Source organism: Drosophila guanche, unplaced genomic scaffold (genome assembly GCF_900245975.1).
Source record: "Drosophila guanche unplaced genomic scaffold, DGUA_6, whole genome shotgun sequence".
NCBI lineage: Eukaryota > Metazoa > Arthropoda > Insecta > Diptera > Drosophilidae > Drosophila > Drosophila guanche.
Genome location: NW_022995744.1, coordinates 8551730 through 8574788, shown reverse-complemented (window position 1 = coordinate 8574788; position 23059 = coordinate 8551730). Strand labels below are relative to the sequence as shown.

Here is a 23059-nt window from a genome sequence, read left to right as displayed (position 1 = left end):
GAGAGAGAGTGTTCCAGGCTCCTTGGGGTGCCCTTTCAATCCCTATCCAGTCTTTAGCTCTGGCTTTGAGTAGGGATATCAGGCGGATAAGCGAGACAAAGCTGTTGGAAACAAACACACAGAGATTTTCATGTTCAATTGGGTGTCGCTTTGTTTGCAAAAGGTCGGTCGATTGTCTACACGGTATTAGCTGTGTCTAATCCCCGCTTTCTGCCTGCATTCACACTCGTCCCTGTGTGTGTTCTCTTCTATTATGCATGTGAAGACAATGCTTGCGCCTTGTTTGCACCGGACATGCATGCATCAGAGCTGCCTCTACCATCCACTCACCCACTCATTCATTCACTCCTTCATTTGCACATTTATATGAGGCATTTTCATAGAATTGTATTTTCTTTCATTCGTTTTGGGCCGCCTCGGTACCGCTTTTGGGATATTTACGCTCCATTGTTTGTCGCTCAGGCGGAAGCATAAAATTGTTTGCTAGATAACAGTGCGAGACATTCAGAGAAAAGGGACTCGAAGGCACACCAACACACACACACACACACACACATAAAGACCCAAAGAGAACGAGCGACATAGAGACATCATTGAGTAAAATGTTTTCCCCATCCCAAGGCCCTTCCATTGAAACTTATTTTTATAGCAGCACTGTGGAATAATCACATTGAAATTGTTGCAAGTTCCCCTGTTGCCTGCACCACATGCACAGCCCCTGCAGCTTATCCACTGACGATTGTTGCCGCCAGCAGGTAAACGATCATCGCAAATGTAAAATATACTTTCGGTGGAAAACTTTAAACTTTTTGTTGAGTTTTTGTTATTTTTTTTCGAACAGTTTTCGGTTTATTTTCGGGTGTTTATCTGTGCCCTTTTCGCCGTCAGACGTCTGACGGTGTCGCCGTCCCGTCTAGCTGTGCGGCACTTTCAAATTTATGGTTCATTGAATCCGCATGAAAAACAGTCAGACAGATGGAGGGACAGTGCATAGAATGGGTTGGGGTAGATGGAGGATGGTCGGCTAAATGGCAAAACCAAAAATAAGAATTGAATTTATTTCTGCTTTTGCCAGAACAACAGAAACATCAGCAGTAGCAGTCGGGAATTTGTCTGCTGACTTTCTGTGAATCTCTCAACTTATTTCAAAGATTCAAATGACAAACAGCAGTAGCAGTAGCAATAGAAATAGAAATATAACTTGCAACAGCAATAATAAAATCCACAAACTGCAACAATCATCCAGAGATAAAGAGAGCGGAAGAGGACGACGACCATTTTTAAGTTAACATAAATATTTCCACAGAAATTCCATGGGAATATGATGGCAAAGAAGAAACCTCATCCGCCCTGGATTCTCCTTCCCATTCTCCTCCTCGCTGACGAATGCAGCGGAAAATCATTAAGGTAAGGGAAAATAATGTCTCAAAGGGAAAACTAATGCAATAAAGCAGAGCGTGTGACAACAACGTTCAAAGCAAATGGCATCAGGCGAATGGTGAATGTAAATGAAGCTGGGGATGGTACAAACAGAAACGGAAAGGGAATCAGATTGCAAATATAGCGGAAAATCAGAATAAATAAAGCCAAGAGAAGTTTTAAAATAATTAAATCGTCAAAAGCGATACTTGAATCAAGGCGATTAAAGATATTCAATTATAGAACAACTTGGAAAACTTTACTGTAAACAAAAAGAATATCTGTGAATGGTGGAAGGAAACAATGGCTAGGGAGCTCTTTCAATTATCCGCAAAAACTTTAAAGTTAATAGAAAAATCACTTTTCTTTGATATTTAAGCTCCAATCAAAAACATTGAACCTCTCAAATTTCAGTAATTAAGCAGGAAATTGCAGCTTTCCAGCATTTCCACGAAAACACCTCTCCCGAAAAGGGTAGAAAAACAAGCCAAGTAGGGCCAAAATGGTAGTCCTGTTGCCTGCCATTAGCGGAAATGCATTGTTTGTGTGTGAGTTGCAAGTAGTTTGGTTGGGCAGGCAGGAGAGGGTAGAGGAAAGTGGCAAGCATTAGATGCGAAGAATTTGTGGCACAAAGGGCACTCACAACCCGACAAGTCCATTCACCGCTGTCAGTTCACGCTGTTGGCTCTGTTGGCAGCGAATTTTGCCTTGGACACTTTTCTCCGCCCATCGACACGATGTAGTCAGAGCGCTACGCCACTCAAAAATATCTCAAAGCACAAGGACTTTTTCGGGATATCAATGTGAAAGGACTGTGCCATAAATTTAGTTTCAACGAAGCAGCACTCAAGCAGCACTGCAGAGGCAAGAACAACAATGATTGAAACTCAAAAAAGAGTCCAGAGTCCAGAGCCCAGAGTTCAATTCTGATTTTTCGTTAAAATTCCATTTCCGTATTTTTATTTGTTTATTTATTTATTTGCACTCTGCGTGTTTCCTTCCCCCTTCTATTTATGATTTTCCACTTCGTTTAAAGGTGTGCCTCAAGGAAAATACTGGCACTGCAGATGCTGCCACTTCTACCGCCGCTTCCACCATTTCTTCTGTTACTGCAGACCAATTACAATTACAGCCGGCAGAACGGAACAAATTTCATTATATTTGCAATTTCCAGTGGCAAAAGTCAGACACAAGAAAAACAATAAAGTTTACCGGGAACTTCCTTACCCGGCAGCGATTGACGGCAGAGAAGAACCTTTGAGCCATTGAGTTTTCTGGCTTGGTTAAATGAAAAATTACGAATTATGGCTGGGATAGGCAGAGAGAGAGAGAGAGAGACAGAGAGAGACAGACAGGGAGACAGACACCTGTGCAAATATTTGACATCTAATTGAATTTCCCAACATATACAAAAATATCAACTTAAGAAATTCAATTGGAAATGCTGCAGGCAGGCGGCATATCGATATGTGTGAAGGGAAGTGCGGGCACGATGTGTGGGGTGCTGTGTGCCACTTTCTGTATAAATTACATCCTTCAGGCACCGAAAAATAAATCCACACAAGCATTAATTCAATTCAATTCAATTTCAAATGAAATTTACAACATTTTGTGGCTAGCAATTATTGGTAGAGTTTTTTTGTGTGCCCCTGCAACTTTTAGCTGGTCATAACTTTTGGATGCTGAGCTGTAAGTTTATCAAGTGGCAAGCGGAACGAACAATAATAACAGCCCAGCACTCGACATCAAAATTAATAAAGCGAAACTTTATTTGCAACTGCAAATTAAGTAACTAACTCGGCCAAAAGCATTATGGCCAAATTACTTTTTATGAGTTAATTTCCTTTTCAGTAGTACGACGGGAAGAGAGCGAGCGAGCGTGGCATAGGATTGGATATTGGATTGGAAAAGCGATGGCAAAAAATGTGTTTGCCATTTCTCTCTCTCACTCTCTCACTCTGCCACACAAATAAAAAGCCACTCACTTCAATGAATCGACAAAACTTGAGAGTGAACGAGCAGGAAACCAGCGGCCAACACAACTCAGCAAAAATGTTGGCCAAAAGGCAGAAGATTGGGTTGCCTGTGGGTGGGCACAATGGTCAGCAAAATGTGTGGTCAGCCTCGGCTGTCAAGTACCTGGATGATGTTTAGCTAAGCGCCAAGCGTCCGTTGCCGTTGCGTTTCCGCCCCATAGCCATAGCCACAGCCAGAGCCAGAGCCAGAGCCTGTATCCAGAGAGTCAGGTCCCAGTGCCCCGCCAATGATGAAATTACAACATTAGCAAACTAATCGCAGCCACTTTAGATGCCAGAAACGTTCTTCTCTGCCGCGTGTGCGTGTGTGTGGAAAGGCCGACACGAAGCAATATAAATGTCTGGGAAAACAGGGGCGGAAAAACAGGAGCGAATGAAAAGCAAACAGCCACAAAGTTGGTTCCAGCACTGGTTTGGCTGCTCGCTTGAAATAAAGCAATTTGAAGCGTGCTGGCCAACTCTCGACTGAAATTAAATAAAATGAAATTCATCAATAAATCTACAGAGACGCAAACTCTGGGGCACACGCACCGGCACAGGGAGAACCAACCATAAATGGCAAGACCCGTGAGTCAGTCAGCCACATCATCGAATGTTTTAGTTGCGGAAATTGTTTGTATTGGCACGGAAATTCTTCTCGTTTAACAGGCCTAAATGAGAGGAGGACTCCGAGGACTCAAACCATTGAAAGTTCAATGAATAAATTCTCAATTGTTGTGTTGGCCGCTGCCTGCCCTGCCGCACAAGTGCGCCTCATGAGGCAGCGTGTAAAGTGCACTCGTGGGAATCCAGACAGCAGCAAACGATGTTGAAGATTCAGTTTCCACACCCCCCCCCTTCAAAAGTTTCGTTGTTGTTTTTTGGGTACGTGTTTTCCCTCACGTAGCGGCAGGCAGCCCCAAAAGACACACCATTTTCCCTCCCCTCCCCTACGTGTGTGTGTGTGTGCGTGGGCCGTAATCACTGCTCATCAAATTTACACTGGGGAAAAAACCATCTATCCATCAGTTCTCCTTCTATTGATTCAATTGATTAGTTTTTTATGTTATTTCTGGCCCTTTTACATTGTTTCCTGGAGGGTCCTTTTGTTTTTATATGTGGGCCAACCTTTTTGTTGTCCTTTGGCTCGTGTTGTTTTTTTCGGGCATTCAGCAGTAACCCCAACGCCCGTTATGTTTAATTGCTGCTCACCGTAAAGTTTAACTAGACCTATAAACAGGGGACTAATAGACGCCATCAAGTCGTTTGCATGATTTATACGCTCCTTCGTGCCTCACTTCAGCTTCTTTCCCCGTTAACAATCTATATATATATATATACAGGATACATAAAAAGGCTGTTAAAACCAGGGCAGGGACCAGACAGGATTCTCTCTCCCACATGTGTGGACCATAAACTGATGCAGTAATTGAGGCGGGACAGGAATGCTACTCCCACTTCCCCCCAATGGCCGCTTAATCAATACCCAAATCGTAGAAACGAAAGAGCAATAGCAAAATGGCACTGCAATATATGTAGGTACTATATGTATAAATATTTGACGTGTGAGAATGTTTGCCCCATGAAATGGGACAGAAACACAAGGACTACACACACGCAGGCAAGTGTCGGGGAGCGGGTCTTTTTGGCAGGCAAGTGAGTTGTTTAGCAGGCGACATAACAATTGCAGATTTAGTGAAATTGCTTTTACTTGGAGTGCGGAGTGCGGACTGCAGACTACAGAGTGAGTGGAGTGTCGCACAGAGTGTCGTCTTCTACTTGCCATGGATGGATCTCAACGGTTGTGTACAAAAGATGCGATGCCCCATGCTGTGTCCTCGTCAACGTGTTGTAATCAAATGGAATTTGACGTTGGAATTGCGCAAATTGCGCTTTTATGTAGGCTGTCGATTTGTTCTCACGTCCTCCGTCTCTAGCTCCCTTTCTCTTCTACTTTGCACAGTAGAACCTGCATAGGTGGGACATATATCTATTCTATTAGTTTGAGTATCAGTTGGATGATGATTTTCGACCTGACTTGGTTGGGTTGAATGGCTCGAACTAGAATAAAACATACTTCTTGGGGTTCTACTGTACTTCTGGGCCCCCAAACTTCTGTGCAGCGCATCTGTCAAATGGTTATTCAGCCTTTGTTCTAGAAGGGCGGAGCCACACTCCTCCCCAAAAATTAGCGCCCAGCCTTTCAAATTGAAAACGTGAACCATGCGGTTCATTGGTAATTCATTTATGCGCCACATTTGCTATGCCATGCCCTGCCCTGCTATGCCATGCCATGCCAGGCGGTGTTACAGTCCTCAGGCGGAGTGAGTGAGCCTCTCTCTGTGTGTGTGTGTATCCTGACGACTGGTCGTAGACCCTGGACTGCTGGTCCTGGGCTCTCCTTGTGAGCTGCAGGTGTTTCGCATAAGAAATGGCCCTGATGCCCGTCGATAGCAGGCCCCGGCATTGGATGTAATTTATACTTTTCGCCAGTCGCTTGAAGTTCCAAGAGATGGGCCAGGGCACAGGATACAGAACGAGGACTACGACCACGCACGACTTGACGTCATGATAATGTATCGAATTCATTTTCCAGCTATTTTGCTTGTGCCTTGTCTGGAGGAGCCGTGGGCCATTTTGTTTGGCAAATATCACAAAACGCTTTCGACACATTCCCCATTCATACTCAATTACCTACGTGGGTCCTCCTCCTTCTACGCTTCGCCTTGTTTTTTTTATGGCCAGGTGCACGTTGCCAAGTTTCTGCGAGAGAGAAACGCTACTCTGGTAGATCCTGCTCCTCTCCTCCACGTACAGCTCCTGCTTCAGCTTTTGTGTGTGTTTTCATGTTCTGTTTGAGTTGCTGGCCCTGCCAGCCGTTCAATGACTTGGCCAGAACGCAAAGTTTGTTGCAAATATTTGACCAGTGGCCAAACGCCATCATTCCTCGTTTCCGCTCCTTCCCCTTCCACTGGCATTCTGCCTGCGTTCTTTCGGGCCAATGCATTTATTTATTTGATTTATTTTTTCTTTTGCTCCAACGGCAAAGGCAAAAGCAAACACAGACCAAAAGTTTTCCTCAAATATTATTCACGAGAGTACATGCAATTTCTATGCACCAGACCAGTGTCGAAAATATTCATATTAAAACATGTGAGGCAATTACTTTTATGAAGTGTTGCACTTGCACCACCGACACCACCGCCACCACCGCCACCACCACCACCGGACAACTGCCATCGTAAATTCGACTTTTTGGTATAATTTGCAACGCTTCGAAATTGGAAATTGGAAACGGAATTGCGACTGATTTGAAGTGCTGGGCCCCAATGGACAAAATGAACTCCAACGAGCCGTGGGTCAAAGCTAAATAAATATTGCGGCCTTTTCCACTAAATCAATCATAATCAATATTTAAATTGGCAAAAACATTGAATGCGCGCAAAGGGAAATAATTGATTAGTTCCCAAAAAAGAAAAAATAAAGGAGAGGCTCCACACACACACACATTTCAGCGATGCTGAACTGTTTCCGGCAGTTTCCTACGAATACGAATACTGAAAATAGAGAGCCGCGGCCATGCCCCACTATCAGGTGCCCAATTCGATGCCACAAAACACGCAAATGCACTTAGAAAGAATTGTCGGGGCACAGCAACGGCAACAGCAGCAGGCCGGCAAACTGATTGATTGATTGACGGCTGGATTGATCGAGCGTGAACCGATTAGTTCGATTCTAAGCGAAAGCGATGCTAACTCCTCTTGTCGCAGCCTATTGTCGGGAGGTTTATTTGTGGCTAAACTCTTGCTAAAAATATAAAAGCCATCGTCACAATGTATCGGGAGGGATTAGGGGATTCCCTGTCCCTATCAATCCATCTATCTATGTTATACCAAAAGGCAACGAGACTCGTTTTTATCCATCAGAATCTTCCATCTGCTTAACCATTTTTTTCTTTTGGCTTCTGATAAGGACAAGAAGTTAAGGTTTTTACCAGTCGTTAAGTCAGCTTATTTTCCATCGACATATTGGCGTTATTCAATTGAAAATGTTGTGCACGTCGGATGCAGAAGTCAGCACGCGCCAAATGTCAAGCGGCAAAATCACTAAAAAAAATGTGTGTGGTTTGTTTTTTATACACTTCTCTGCAAGAGGGTAGTCATATTTTCAAACCTGTATATTTAACAATTAAATATGATCAACGAACCTTTCTAATCTCTCAATAAATTGTTAATGGAATTCCCAGAAAAATCAATGTGAAAGAGTATCCACATTCTCCGTCCAGCGAAACAATAGTTTTCCTCTCTAGTTTGCGTTGGTCTCTGTATTCTGTGTGCTGTGTGCTGCGGCGGCAGCTGCTGGGACAGGTTTGAAGAGTATAGTTCGGAGAGCCGCTGGGGCGCCATCGCTTTGGCATTGTCGTCAATGTTTATTTGGGCGAGGTTTAATTATTTTTACGCCCACCTGGCTGGCAGTGGCACGCCCTAAGCGGAAATTGCATAGTGTCGCTATCGTTGCTGTCGTCGTTGTTGCTGTCACAAGTTGCCGCCTTTTTGTTTTATTTTAATTGAATTTTGAAATATGTCCTCGCTGTCGATCCTCTACCTGGCAGTCCCACACTGCCCCTCCTACTTTTTGTGGCTCCCTTTTTTTTGTAGCCTGTGTTTTTTATTGTTATTTGTGTGTTTTTTTGCTCATGTTTCATTCGATTCGGTATGTATCTGCTGCACCGAAAATGCAATTAATTCGAGCACTTTTTGAATTGTGCAATGGCTTCCCCACCCCAGCTCAGCCCTTTTCCCAACAGTTATTTGTTGCCATTGCTGCAATAAATTCTCGAAGCTTTAAAAATAAATCAAATACATTAAGGGCTCTCTCTCCACCTATCTCTCTCTCTCTCTCTGCATGTGACAATTGATAATTAAATCAGACTTTGGGTTTGGCAATGGCCTTCATTCCTCTGAATTAAATTGTTTTAATCTGCTGACGCACGTGTCGTATTCCTAATTTGTTTTATTTTCTACATGATTGATCCGCACGCCTGCTGCACAAATATTTAAATAAAATAGAGTATATTGTCATTGACCGCAAGGCAAAGCAAATTTGCGCTCAAATGCCAATTAGATACGAGGCCAGGCCTGCAGTTGATGCAGCTGCCAACATTTTGAAAGCTTTTTGAGCTGCCTCCTAAGGGATGATAAACCATATTGATGGGTGCGACTGGGCGGACAACTTGTTGAGTGTTTTTCTTTTCGCCAAAAGTGGGTTCTCTTCGAGAAAGAGCTTCATACGAAATAGCTTTTAGATAAAACATGCTTTTCCGAAGGAAAAGCAAACAAAAAATACAACAAGAAGAAGAAAAACTATTCCCCAATGCAGTGAAAGGAAGGAAAGCCGATTTAAGTTTCCAGCCAAAACTCTTCAGCTTTCAACAGTTTATTGAGTTTTTTCTCACACATCCACCCGCACATATTCGTTCATTTATTTAGTACACACTTTTGTGTGTGTTCTGATGGAGCGTTTCGAGGAGAATTAAGTTTTCATTTCGGCCAAGGCTTTTCGGCCACAGGCGTGTACGTTCACAATATTGTTTCAGGCCATAAATTGTTTTGCGGAGAAGAGTTTTGCACAAAACTAATTGTTAATTGAAAGAAAATGCAGTCCACACAGAAAATGCAAAAAAAGGGAATGGGAATGGGAATGGGAACGGGAACGGACGATTATGTGGCATGGAAAGGCAGGCACAAACAAATGCCCAACAATTAACTGTGGCAACAATATAAAGCGGAACTTGACTTGGGGTAGCCGAAGCCCACCCATCGTAGTTTTGCCCCTAAGGGGTACTTACCGCTCATCACAATCACGACGAGGAGCAGCACCCTGGCCACGCAGATGCTGTGTGCCTTGTGGAGTGGCATGGCGATGGCCACGATGCCTGGATGATGGCGGCGACAGGAACAAGATGCGGAAATGCAGTGAGCCTGGACGATGGCCTGCTCTTGGACGAGGGCTGTCGAGTGGGTGGCAGCTTTATCTTTTTGTTCTTGTTGTCTCTCGCTGTGTCTGTGCCTGCGTCTGCTTCTGGTTCTATGTTTTTGTGTCTATGCCGACAGCAATAACCAAGTTAGCAGAATCATCATCGGGTTGCTGGCAGAAGCAGCTGGCTGCAGCTGCAACAACGTCATTATCGGGCCTCCCGGCTCTGTCTCTGGCTTTCTCTATTAACTTGGCCAATTGCCAGGGCTTCGCTTCAGACAGACAAAGGCTAGATGGCGCTGGTTGCCTGGATGGCTGCTTACTGCTTGGCGTTTGCCGTTTGGCTTTTTCTATTTGCCGCCTCTGTTTTACGGCCAGGCTCGTCGTAGTCCTCCGCTCCTACACGAATTGTGGCCTGTAAAGAGCAGAAAAGAGGGAGAAAATGAATTCTGTTAGTGGACTGACGCGAAAGTTATGGCAACTGACAAATCTGGCTAAATGAGGGATGGGGGCATGGTACCATGGCAGCATGGGGGCTAGAGAACTGCTTCCTAAAAGTCAAATGCACTCATGGGCTGTCTACTGCAGCAACCGTTTTGTGCAACAAAATTAAAAAACGACAACGGAAATGAGCAAACGATAATGGAGCCAGCGAAAGAGGCAGCATAATGATGGGCAGCATCTACAGTGGAACCTGATGGCACGAACAAAGGACAAAGAAATCTCTGAATGCCGCCACTGAAGCAACAATCAAATGCATAAATATCGACTTGGTTTTGTGGCTCCATATTTTTAAGAGTAAACAAATGTGATTCACAAAAACAACAAAAGTTGAATTGTGGAAAAACAATGTGCTGGAATGGGAGGATGTATTTTTTTAAGGAAAACCCAATACAAAAAGCAATAACAAATAACAGACAATCCTCAGAAACTGGATGTATGGGTTATCGTAGTGCTCAAGGCATAGATACAACTGTTTTGGGTTTCATTTTAGGCTTTTTAAAGTTTCTCAGACTAAGTTTCAGTCGGAAAAGTTCGATAATAAATCTTCGGGCTATATCTTAATTTTAATCTGTCAACAGTATTGTGTTTGCTAAGCATAAATTCCAGTATTCTAATAGTTCTCTATTCACTACTCTCTCCGTTTATATGCAATTCAAAGACAACCTCTTAGCCCCCACAAACAGTCCCTCTCTCTCAACTCCAACATGTGCACAATCTCTGGCCGAAACTCTGGGAATTTAATTTGCCAAATAGAATTATTTTTTAGCTTTCTGCATAATTTTCACAACCGACTGCCGTCTGAGCGACTGGCGACTGGCGACGGGTGGGCTTATAACTTTAAACAGTAATTAAGTTAATTGCCTGTCTGCCACGAGGCTTAGTGCGCCTCTGCCTGCCTGCCTTCCACATTAAAGCTCACCGATTCCCCGGGCATTTAATGTCATAATAATGGCAGCAGGGCGGCACATATTGCGCGTACGCCATGTGTGCTCACGTGCAGCCGAAAGAAAATTTCGATAAAAATTGTTTCGGCATTCGTTGCCATTATTCCAATGATAGAGGGATTCATAATTCAAATGCATGGATATTTCTCCCGCTCATGCAAATTACGAGTACAACTGAAAAGAAGAGGCTGCTGGTAGGTGGAGCGGTGGGGGTAATGTACTGTAACGGAAACGGAAGCGAACAGGCAGCAGAAGCAGTCAGCCAGCCAGACAGCAATTTTTTTCTATTATTGTTAGCTATTGGTTACAACAACAACAAGAGAGGGTAAAACCCCGCACTCCGACTATCCCGGCGTTTCTATGGCAGACTTCAGACTTTGGAAAGCAATTTGCCACGCACTGTCAGTGGAGTTGAACGCAGTGTGGAACATTTCTAATTTTCAGCTACGAGAAGAATTTATACAATAAAAGAAGTAAACGAAAACGAAAGCCTGTGCCAAACATTCCCGAAAAATGCAGAGAGAGACAGAGAGAGAAAGCTGCCAGAATTTACATAAATACAGCACACATTCAGCATACAAACAGATACAGAAATATGTAGAGATACACTCGCAGATGCGCATATAAATGTAAATGTTATCAAACAAAGATTTGCTTTTACTTTTACGTGTCTCTCATGCTGCAGTGAAAGTGCTGCTGGTTCCTTCCGCCATTGCTGCTAACCAGCCTCCAGTCCCTCTGCATCCCCCCAGTCCTTAGCTTCCTCCCTCAGTGGCAGTCCTTAGCCTCCTTCCCCCAGTTGCATCCCTTGGCCTCCTATTCTTCATCATAATCATTAAAAATGTTTGTGTATAACTCTGAGTATCCTTTGCCAATGCAAATGCAAATGAAAATGTATGTATCTGGAATACCTCCCGTATTCGTAATAGGCAGAGGGGTCATTGAAGCAAATCTTTAACGATAACTACTGCTAAATATGAGTGTTTCATGCATAAAACAAAAGGCGCTTTTAAGAGTGGATTCTAAAGAGGCATTGCATCAAAGAATACAGCGTTTACAACAACAATTTGTTCAGCAAACAGAGAATTTAAGTAAATTCGAACTGCAGTAACATGGAAGCCCCGAGCAAACTTAAACCTTTATGGTGAAGAACACCTGAATTGAAGATATTTCAATTTAGAAAGTTCTCAATGATGCACAAATTAATGTGTGCCAGAGGCAATTTTCCATGAATCCGTGTGCAACATTTGATAAGATATCCGTAAAATAATTTATATAACATAGATTTTCTGGGTTTAAATAGCACAAAGCACCAAGAATATCATTCTCATTAATTATTCAAAGCGATTCTTCTAATGATAAGCTTCAATGAATGGTCAGGGCACAGAGGTAATTTCCAAGGTGGAAATGTAGGAGAGGAAGTAAGCATTTTGATTTCTGAACTGTTAACAACGTAATGGAATGCCTAGGCCTTCGAATTAATCCATTGGATTAGGAATGCCCCTAAATTATGATTCATTTTTCCTGTGAGTTGAGTCTTTCCTTCTCTTGTAATTACTGGAAGGCAGGCAACACAATCAAGAAACCACAACAAAATCGGGAGCCAAATGTATATAACATTATAAAGCAATTTGCAGTAAATCACCCAAAGCGACGCGCGTGTTTATAAATCACAAGCAGCTCCCGAGTCCTTTGCCACACAGTTCTCATCCAGTTTTTGTGGTGTTTTTTTTTTCAGAGTTCTCTTTGTATCCCGCTGGTAGAAAACCAAAATCGAAATGAATAATTAATATGTCGCGCCTGCTGCAAGGGATGAAGCAGGCCAGACGCAGACATCTTCCATCACGGGACCGACGCGACGGCACAGCGAGAGGGCCTAAAAACAGCCAAAGGAATGAAGAGAAAGTCCGTGAGTGAGGCAGAGCTTTTGATACCCTTCAAGTGTTATCTTTTCTTTACGGAAACAAAAGAGATTCCTTTAGAAAGAAAAACGTTCAATCTGTGGGATGTTTTACACCGAAAATGATTATTATCTGCATGGCAAAACATCTTCTCCAATTGATACAACCTTATCTTCCATGAAGAGTAAACAATTTTTGCTGGTCTGCTGCGATGGAAACTAAACAAAGGTTAAGTGGGGGAACAACCACTGTGTGGCAGCCACACAGTGGCAACGGAATCCGCTCACATGAGGCCCGGCGGCGTCTGAGGATCCGTGGATCCAAAGCCAGAGCCAAAGACGAGACATGAGCCAGAGCAAAAACGCTGCCAGAGATTGACAAATTTGCCAGAGCAAATGAAATGCTTGACTCGACTGCGCCTCGTCGACTGCTAAAATTTTTCATTTATGACAATGTTTACGTAATTCGACAGCCAAAACAATTTCCCCAGCTACCGCCCCACATCAGGCTCCATCTGCTTTTCCTCTCTCCCACGCCGCTCTCTTCCGTGACATTGGGATGGGGACGATGCTCGTACGCAAATGGGCGCTCATTTATTGTCATTCCCCGGGAACGGAACAGAGTTTCCTCTGCCCCACAGCCGACAGGCAACAGCCAAGAGCCCCGAGCCTGGCTGTTGTCTTTTGTGGCAGCATTGGGTAGGTGGGAGGAGGAGATTCATGCCACCGTGTGGCTGTTACGGGCTGCAGCAATGGCTTTTAAACCGTTTTAAATGGCCAACGATTTGTTTGAATGTTGTGACATAAAACTGCAATCTATGGGCCATTTCTGGGTGCGGGACGAGCACAAGGTGAGCTTTGGGGTGTGCTTAAATAGCTGCTCTATGAAGCTCCGGCTGACGGGAAGTCTGCAGAGTCCATTAGGTAAAGTATCCTGCTGAAAGGGAAAAGAGCAAAAGAAGGTATTCTCCTGCTTTGTCTCTCAATAATCAAAGATCTTGGACAAATTGTGACAAACTGCTGAAAGGATTAGGGTTAAAAGACGATAGTAAAAGAGACAAGAGAATTAGTAAGGAAGTAGTGGTAGCAGCTGCTTAATTAGACCTTAGTTAAAGGAAATTAGCCAAAGGCACGGGACAGAGCAAAGGAAATTTGCCAGTATCTTTAGCTTCTTTCATTTTTATCTACAATCATTTGAGTTAGAAAACAAATCACTTCTCCAATCAGTAGCTACTCGTAAAATTCATCTTAAGACAATTCCAAGCTTCATTTGCATTCCCATAAAGCACAAAACAGTCCACATCCATCAGATAAAATCCTGGCTGGGACAATTTCCCACTCGACTGACGCTCGTTATCCCTCGTCAAACTTTATGATAATGATAATTATGCAAATGTAGCTCCTAATTGAAAGCCCACCAGCAAAGAGCAGCACCCACGACGACCTTGACATCCAGTCATTAGTCAAACCATTGCAACAAGCCGCCAAAGAAACAAAAGGCAACAAACAAAATATGAGAAAATTATTGTTTTGTGCAATTGTTTGGAGGCGTACCCTGAGTCCTGGGGATTCCTGGGTCTGGGCCTGGTCCGAAAAAAGCCTTGCGCTTCACGGCATATTAAGCAAAATGAATAAATTACAATTGCAAATAGGCAATTTCCTACACTTCCTTCCTTTTGGCATTTCACTGCTGCAGCCACAGCCACAGCAACAGTGGGCAAATGGGGCGTGGCTGGTCGAGTCCTTATCGTACTGCTGCTTGTTGTTTCGGGGCAGGTGCGGGGGGTGGGCCTGCAGGCTGTCAACTTTTTGGCGAATGGAAGTGAGTTTTTGGTCTAATTTGCAATTTTGTTTAATTGTTTTGTGGCTTTCGGATTTTGACATGACTCCCACGTGCCTTCCCCTCCTCCCCTGTTTGTAGATGGCGTGCAGATGGATCGTAACTGCTAACTCTTGTGTGTGTGCTTTGTTTTTGTGTATTTTGTGGTTTTTAGTTTGGGGTCATCGTCAAATGAATGAAATCACGCACCAGCAAGCCACCCATTGAGACCGCACTCTTCCTTTTCTCCTTCCACTTTTAGTGGTTTCCGCTCGAGCACATCCAACATCCATGTCTTGCCCGAAATTATAATAAAAGGTTACCATTGCGACCAACGAGTCCACTCCAAATAGACGGCACAGCACAGCAGCACTGCCTTTGTCATGCCCACTGCCACTGCCCTTGGCTTTTGAGCAATTAAAGTCAACCAAATATACAAAGGACAGGCTAAGCCCATGAAAATTGTGCCATGAATGAAAGTGATAGTGAAAAGTGGATCCTAATTTGAATATGTGTATGCGCAGTGAATGAAAACGCGCTATGAAATGTTAATTTATACATGGTAGAAAGAGTTGAACGCAATGAAAATTCATCCTTTAAAAATGAGGCAAAATAATTCTGTAACTGTTTTCCATTTGGGTTCTTCCCTAAGCTTTTTAGCTTGTATACCTTACCCCAAACTGATGTTAAATATTTCTTATGTATTCGTTTCCAATTAAATGTAGCTTAAAGAGTATCTATTCCATTGCCAAGGGCTGATGCTGGCAGGCAGACGACAGCCAACAGTCGACAGTCTATTTGGAGATGGGAAGTAATCAACCGAACCTCTGCCTCCCACTGACTTTTGGCCCAGTAATGAAAGCCAGCCAAGCACAACGTGAACGGCATTGTCGAAGGGCATCCTCGCCTCCTCGCCTCCTACACTCTGGGCCAAATTAGCTGTGCGAAAGCGAGTGCCTTGCACTTACATTTTGTCTGTGTACTTTTCAAAATTGGCTTTCACACGCCATTTGCATTTAATTGCAGAGGAGAGCCCAGCAGGCCAGAACACTGGAAAGGACCTACACAAAAAAGGACAAGAGACACCAAACCTTCTGCCTTTCGTGTTGGCCTTGTTAACAAGCGAATTTGCCTAAAACTGCGTACACAGTGGGTGGGTGGGTGTGTGTGTGTGCCGAACGGGAATTTAATTTGCCAAATCAAATATTATTGTTAATACCAATCTGCAGTTGTCCTACGCCGATAAGTGGCAATTTGGACAAAATGGGGCATTAAAGTTTACACCATTTTTGGCGGCATGAAAAGAGGCTTTAAGGCATCATCTATCCTCATCATCATCATCATCAGCATCAACATCTATCGCGTTCTATTTATTGTCAATAAAGTCTTTGACAACAACAAAATGCGACACAGAAAATATTGTAAGTGTGCATTGAATGCCATCTAAATGTCTATATATGCGATACATTTTATATGGATTTTCTAGATTGAATTGGAAACTCACATCCCCACACCACCAACACCAACACCATTCCTATCCGTATCCCTGTCCCCCCCTGTTCGCATCACTCTATGCCACTTCAATTGAAAATTGTCTGCGTGGCAAAAGTGAAATGCTTCAACAGAATAGCGGAGAACCGAGAGACGGAGATGGAGAATCACAGAAATGCGGAATCGGCGTCTCCTTCACTGATTGTCCGGGAAGTTCCACTACGATACTCCTTGTGCCTGTGCACCTCCTGTGCTCCCAAACTCGATTCTGATTCCGATTCCGATTCCGATTCCTATTGCCGATGCCATTGATGTTTTGCTGCGCACTCGAGTGTGTTTTCTTTGGTAATGGAATTTATTAATATTTCATTGTGTGGGCCCGTGAAAGACGCAGGCGGAAGTTGCTAGGCTGTTGCTGGATGTGTGCTGTCGAAGCTTGTGGCTGACTTTAAGGAATGTCAACAATTGCCAGCACTTGGAATGCCTCAGCCCCAGCCCCAGCCTCAGCTCGAGCCGCAGCCGCAGTCAGTCATTCATACCAAACGCCTCTCTCTCTTTCCTTGCGAATATTTCAACATTTTACCCAAAAACTTTTACGCCCGGGTTAAGTACATTTTGAGGTTTCCATTTATGCAATAGGCAGAAAGAGAGAGAGCGAGCGAGAGAGTGAAATTTGAATTTTCAAAGGGAAAGGCAGCAAATGGATGCGACAAATGTTCTAGGAACAGTTTCCTGATTGAATTTCCATCGAAATTGTTTGTCAGAACACACTACTGTCCTGATTTGTCCTTTGCTGTCCTGTCCAGTTCTGATTGCATGGTTATTTATCAAAGTTTCAATGCAATTTCTCCATGTCCGATGTGTGTTTACGGCTGATTTGCCTAATTGCTGATGCTACGGAAGAAGAGGGACATTAGCCATACATTTTCCAAATGACTGGCATTTCAGAGAATGCATACGACAAACACTTGAAGCTCTCTCTCTCTCTCTCTCTCTCTTTCTGTAGCTCTGCCCGGAGTGATTTGGTCTCCCCATCCGGAACTTCAAGTCCGAGTCCGGCGTCAGCCGCAGGCATGCATAATTCATGCGTAGAGTAAAAGTTAGCACCCCCCAGCCACCGCACCCCTTGAATAGTATTATTGTTGACCAACAAAGCGCATAATGCAACTTTCCAATGTGTGTGGAGTGATGGTGGTAAATGGAGGGGGTGGGGCTACCCGTAATCATTTAAAATTCCACAACAAACAGCAAAAATCAAATTTCAAAAACTCGTAAGAAATCTTTGCACGCCATGCACTAAACCAACCAAACTCTTTCGTCTCCCCTCACTTGCTGCTCCGTCACTCTCTGTAGCAGTTTCTCATCTTCTTGCTGCCATAAACTTTTCAGCCATGGCCAGAACCAAGAACCCAGAACCCGGAATGGAATACGAATTTTTTGGCACAAGCCACACACACACAAGTAAAAAACACGAGGGAAAAAAGAATGATCTGAAGGAGAATGGGAGATATTGCAAAAAGCAAAAACTCTTGTGATTTCAGCAATCAGAGACGGGCATGGGCATGGGCATGGGCGTGGGCTTGGGCGTGAGCGTGGCTCACAGTAGCTGCAAAAGCATCTCGAACAATATGAAAATAATAAAAACAGTTACATAAATCAAAAATGATAAGGAATAGGGAAAAACAGTGCATAAAAGTTTCAACCAAGAAACGGGGGACTGCAACGCGAGCGAGAAGGCGGCATCGACATGCTGCATGCTGCATGCTGCAGAGTTTTCCTTAGCGGAACTCCTGCTGCTCCTTCAAATTCTACTTGCATCCAAAGACTTTCCTTCCCTCCACCCAACAAAGTGAAGCGAACGGATTGCGATGCAAAACACCAAAGTGAAAATCGAAAGTCGAGCTCGGAGCTCCATCTAAAAGGAGGAAATCAACCAGAACAACAGGAAGCACAGTCCCTCCAGTCTCTCAATCGCTCAATCGTTTCGCTTTCTCTCTGTCTGCTTTTTACTTTCTATTTTTCCATGCCAATCTGATGGAAAAGGTGAAAAATGCGTGTCAAATGTTTTCCTATTTACTTTGCTTTTCCATTTCGCCCGCACTCTCAGAAAAATTGCATTGGCAGGAACGGAATTACTTTGCTTGCAACATGAAAATGGGTAGAAAAAAAACCAGTGCTAGCTCTATTTTAGGTATTTTTTCCCAAGTTTATTGGTTGGAATTTATAAGATCTGAAGATGTTCAAATATTTTCTGAAGTTTTTTTGCAAAAGCCAAGAAAAATTTATTCAAAATTCGTAGTTGATTCATCTGCTTAACAAGTTCCTGTTTGCTTTATTCTATAATTGCATAGGCGGTTGGGCGTGACCAGTGCCCTATCATATTATCTTAAGACACGCCCAGTGGCCTATCCCTTGGTAAAACAATATCTCTCGCTTAAGACTGCGATCGAACTGCAACTGACACTGCAAACGGGTCAGAGAGCGGGGTCTCAGTTTATTTATACTGCAGCGTGAACCCACTCTAAGCCACACGCAACACTACACTGGGGTGTTAAGGATCCACCAGGGTAGGGTGGTACACGCCTTTTTTTTTCTCCAACACCCCACTGTGGTAGTGGCGGTGGTGTTGAGGATTCAGTGATAGTGATTTGTTGTCCTGCCTGCAGACTGTGCATACAAAATTACTGACGACGTTGTCGGTACATCCCGTTCAGCTCTGCTCCGCTCCATTCCGCTCCTTTCCTTTCGGATGGCAGTTAATGTGAAAAATGTGTTGAAAATCACATTCATGCATAGATTTTCCCCCACCCATGGCGTCTCTGTCTTCCTCTCTCTTGCAGAATTTTCCCCCAAGTAGATTTGTTGGCATCCACATCCACTCGTTCTGGACATATTGATTTAGTTGCCCTTTGACTGTGGAGGGGAATTGAAAATGGGTAAAACTGATGTTAAAGCGGGGGCGAACGGCTGCTAGGGAACTGCTAGGGGAAATGTTCTGGCCCAGGGAAGAGGGTAGAGCTGCCGGCTGGCAAAACAAATCAACATTGGGGGCCTGGTTGACTTAAAGCCGACACAAAGCTGCTATGAAATGCAATTAAGCCAACGCCTCCGAGTCTGACTAGGCCACAAGCCACAAAGCCAAGTTCCAACGAGAACCGAGAACCGAGCCCTGGATGGGTGGCTAACCGTTGGCCAAATATTTGCCAAGACTCGGCGGGGCAGGCAATCAGTGTGTACGAGAAGAATAAGTGGTTCGTTCTACGTTCTGAGCTCTCTGGTTTGTTTCTCTTAATGGACCACATTAGACACAAACTACGAGCACATTTGTGGCATTCACAAAAAGGTAAACTAACTCACACATGAATACACATCAGCATACACACACATACGGACTCATAAATGTGCAATTTATGGACAATAATTGCCAATAAGAGCACCGCACAGCTGTCGTCGAGACGTCGGAGCAGTCACTGGCTATAACAAAATCCTCAGCACATATTGAATGAGCTCTACTTTGTCCTGTTTACGATGTCGAATGTGGATGCGGCTGCTTTCATTTGCATTGCAACATATATTAAACGCTTGGCTCCATTTGTCCCCTGAGAGCTGGCAAACTCTGAAAAGCGAAGCGGACTCCGAGCATTATTCACTGTGGATTTGGCTCTCGCTTAGCCTCTGATTTATTCTTGGAAATTGCTAATATGGATGGAGCATTTGCAACGCATTTTCGAAGTGAAATATTGTGGATCCAGGAATCGAATTCAATTTGAAAGTGCAACAAATAATGCTCTGGTAGTTCTAAATTAAAGCCTGAATTCAATGAGGATTAATTCGAATTATTGACATCTCTAATCATACCCACTGGCATCTGAATAATGTCTAATGATGATGTATAAGTCAAGTCCCTGTTCTGATTATTTCAGTTAAATTCTTAGTGCAGGCTGCCATTTAATTTATTGGCAATCATTAGCTCAGCCGCCCTGGGGTATGACTTCACATTGATTGCATTTAAATATATTAACTTCCGATTAAAATTAAATAATTCTGGAAAATTTGGTCAGGGAAATATTGTCTTGAAGCGTTCGAAGCGAGCATCGATTGATTTTCTCTCGATTGCCCTCTGTTATTCTTCTGCTTCAATTAATTATTCAAAATCAAAAGCCTGATTGGGTTACGTTTTAATTAGGATTCTCATACCAACACACACAAGACACACACACACACTAAACAAGACAGCAATGAAACTCTCCGGGGAAGCAAAACTTTATGATTTCCAACGAGCCGTAGGTGGAATCTGGCTAATTAATCTTTCGCCGTGAGGACCTCTTCTCCATTTTGCATTTGCAGGGATTCTGGTAATTCAATTTGCAAGCCACACGCCACTCACACGCCCGCCTACTTTTGTGGGTCAAGCGAAAAGTGAAAGTTGAAATCAATCAGCGAGGATGAATTCCAGCAATTTGCAAATGGTTTATTTATGGATTCGCAACATTTGTATCTGTTCGCGGACCACAGATGCAACCGCACAAGATTCCGCATCCCACTCCTCACTCACTCTCCTTTCATTTCATTTCCTTTCCCTTCCTTCTCTTGGGCTGTGTAATGGCCTGTACGCGTGTGGGGCTGGGCCAGGGCACTTTTCAACGGCTTTAATGGCAATTTAAAATGTCGGAAAGCCGCAAATTTCCGTTATTCATATCAAATTAAACGCAAATGCCTGCCAGCGGGAGAGAGTGAGAGAGGCCACTTGCACTTCCACTCATGCTGGGCCAACAATGCTCGACGCACACATATCGCTGTCGTTCTCTCTCCTGCTGCTGTCCTGCTTCCACTCATCGCGAGGAAATTAATTTCCGACAGAAGTCACACAGCAATGGCATCGAGAGGGCACTGTTTCGACCAAGATAATTAAGCCCATGCACACACCACACCGTGCTACGCTGCTTCCCTTGTATATATATTGGCCACACGCCTGACGCCTGGCTGTTTGCCTTAAAGACGGCCACTCACGGCCAGGCGGCCAGGCGGCCAGGCGGCCGCATGGGCCACATCGGGAAAGGATGTCAGCCGCGAGGCATCCACACCAGAGACTGTAGCCCGCTGACAAACGTCCCCGACAACGGACAGGGGACAACGGCCAGAGGACCAGGACTCTCAACAGACAGCAGACAGAGAACTGGCACCAGATCATAGACCAGAAGCAAGGGACCAGAGACCCACAACAAGAGATGCCTGTGGCCGTGGGCTAACTTGGGGCGCAGCTGTCATCGCGATGCGATAAATTTTTGGAGGCCAATGCCGGGCGGCGACATAAATCAGCCCAAAGATTTATGGCGATTTGCGCAACTCTGGCGTACCCGATAAAGAGCTACCAAGAATGCCCGCCCTTGCCCATGCCCCCTGCCCCACCGAATGTTCGGGGAGCGACTGTTGCTCCCACGAATGCCACTGCCATTGCCACAAAGCATAGTTCATAATAAGTGAGAGTTTCTCAGTGCCAAGTTGTGGTCGCAATGATACCTTGTAGACGGGGATTTCAATGGGAGATTAGTGGAAGACAGAAATATGTCAGAAACAAAAAGGTTTTATGTAGTTTCCTAGTTGAATATTCCATCATTCCATTAATAGAACGAAGCACCCTTTGCAGGGTATTCCGCTAATCCGGACAGCGGCACAAAAGGCGACACAGAAGTTAACAAGGGACCTGCCTGTCTGTCTGGCTATCTGTCCCAGGCTCTTTAATACTTTCCATTTCCGCATTCTTAATGATTATCACACTGGGACCCATTTCCCACAGAAATATCTGGCAAATTGAAAAGGGTAAGAATGTCCACTCCACTTCATTCAGTTCCTACGTTATCCCATGACATAAAGATATACTATTACTCGAAGCGAAGCGCCTGATAAGATGACCATCGAGACGTGGACGTGGGACTTGGATGTGGGTCAACAGAGAAAAAAAGATATTGAGACAGTGGGAGCCCGGACAAATTCATTAGGCGCCGGAAATCGTTCAGCCTGACCATCGTAAAATCCATGCCGGGGCTCCCCCAAAGCCTTGCCGAATGTCTCAATTTACATTTGGAACATATTTTCATTAGCGCCGAGGGCTGCTGCCAGTATTGAAGGGAGGCTCCACTGCCGGAATCTCCGGTTCTCTGTCCATCTCATTTCATTTAAAAATACGAAATTTCGTAATATTCCATGACTGAAGAGAGGCTCAAGCCAATGGCATTCTCGTTCCCATTCCCATTCCCATTCCGAGCTTTCGCGCTTCCTTGGCGGCCAATATTAAAAATAAAGTCCATCACTTACAGTCGCCTTCATATTTATGCGACCGCCTGTCGACGGGGATCCTGTACCATCTTCCATCTCCCATCGCGAGAGAGACAAAGGGGCAAGAGCCTTGGTAACCGCATCTCTGGCCCTCTCGCTTTTGAGGCAAGGAATCATAAAAGTTAAGCGGCAGACCAGTGAGTGGCAAATGCTGTACTGTAACAGTAAGGCACACAATAGGGATAGTCATTCAGTTTGTCCGTCCTTCAGTCACTGATTCTTTCACTCAGTCAGTTATTCGTTCAGTCAGCCAGTCATTCATTCATTCACTGAGTCAATGGAAGAGAGTAGAGTCTTTCCGTTGAGGCCTCCAGATGAAAGTGAAAGTTAAGAGCCCTTTAAAAGTTTTTCTTTTTTTATGACTTATTGCGCGCACTCCTCGTAGGCTACGACAGGGACAGGAGAGCCACGAACCAGAGTAAAAACACACAAGAGTCCTGTTCTGTCCTGTACTGAACAGTGTGTGTGTGTGTGTGTGTGTGTGTGAGGCTATCATTAATATTCTTTTCTGTGTGCCAGAGCATAAATATAAATAGCAACTTTCAAAATTTTCAAGCGCGCGAGAGTGGACCGCCCACGTGGGTTATGAGTTATTCAATGTGAATGTGGGAGTTCAACTGTCTTTACAGCTTTGAAGCTATAGATAACCTTGGTA

At 44.2% G+C, this 23059-nt stretch overlaps 1 protein-coding gene across 3 annotated transcripts in view; it reads right to left on the bottom strand.

The window, feature by feature from the left end:
- The window catches only part of LOC117579581 (junctional adhesion molecule A), a 96834-nt gene that overhangs the window by 57484 nt on the left and 16291 nt on the right, over positions 1–23059 (bottom strand). For all 3 annotated transcript variants that reach the window (XR_004573503.1, XM_034265508.1, XM_034265509.1), the window contains exon 2: positions 9283–9825. Coding sequence is in view for 2 of the 3 variants with exons in the window: in XM_034265508.1 (XP_034121399.1) it covers positions 9283–9352 (70 nt within the window). In the remaining variant the exon portion in view is untranslated. The remainder of the gene's footprint in view (positions 1–9282; positions 9826–23059) is intronic.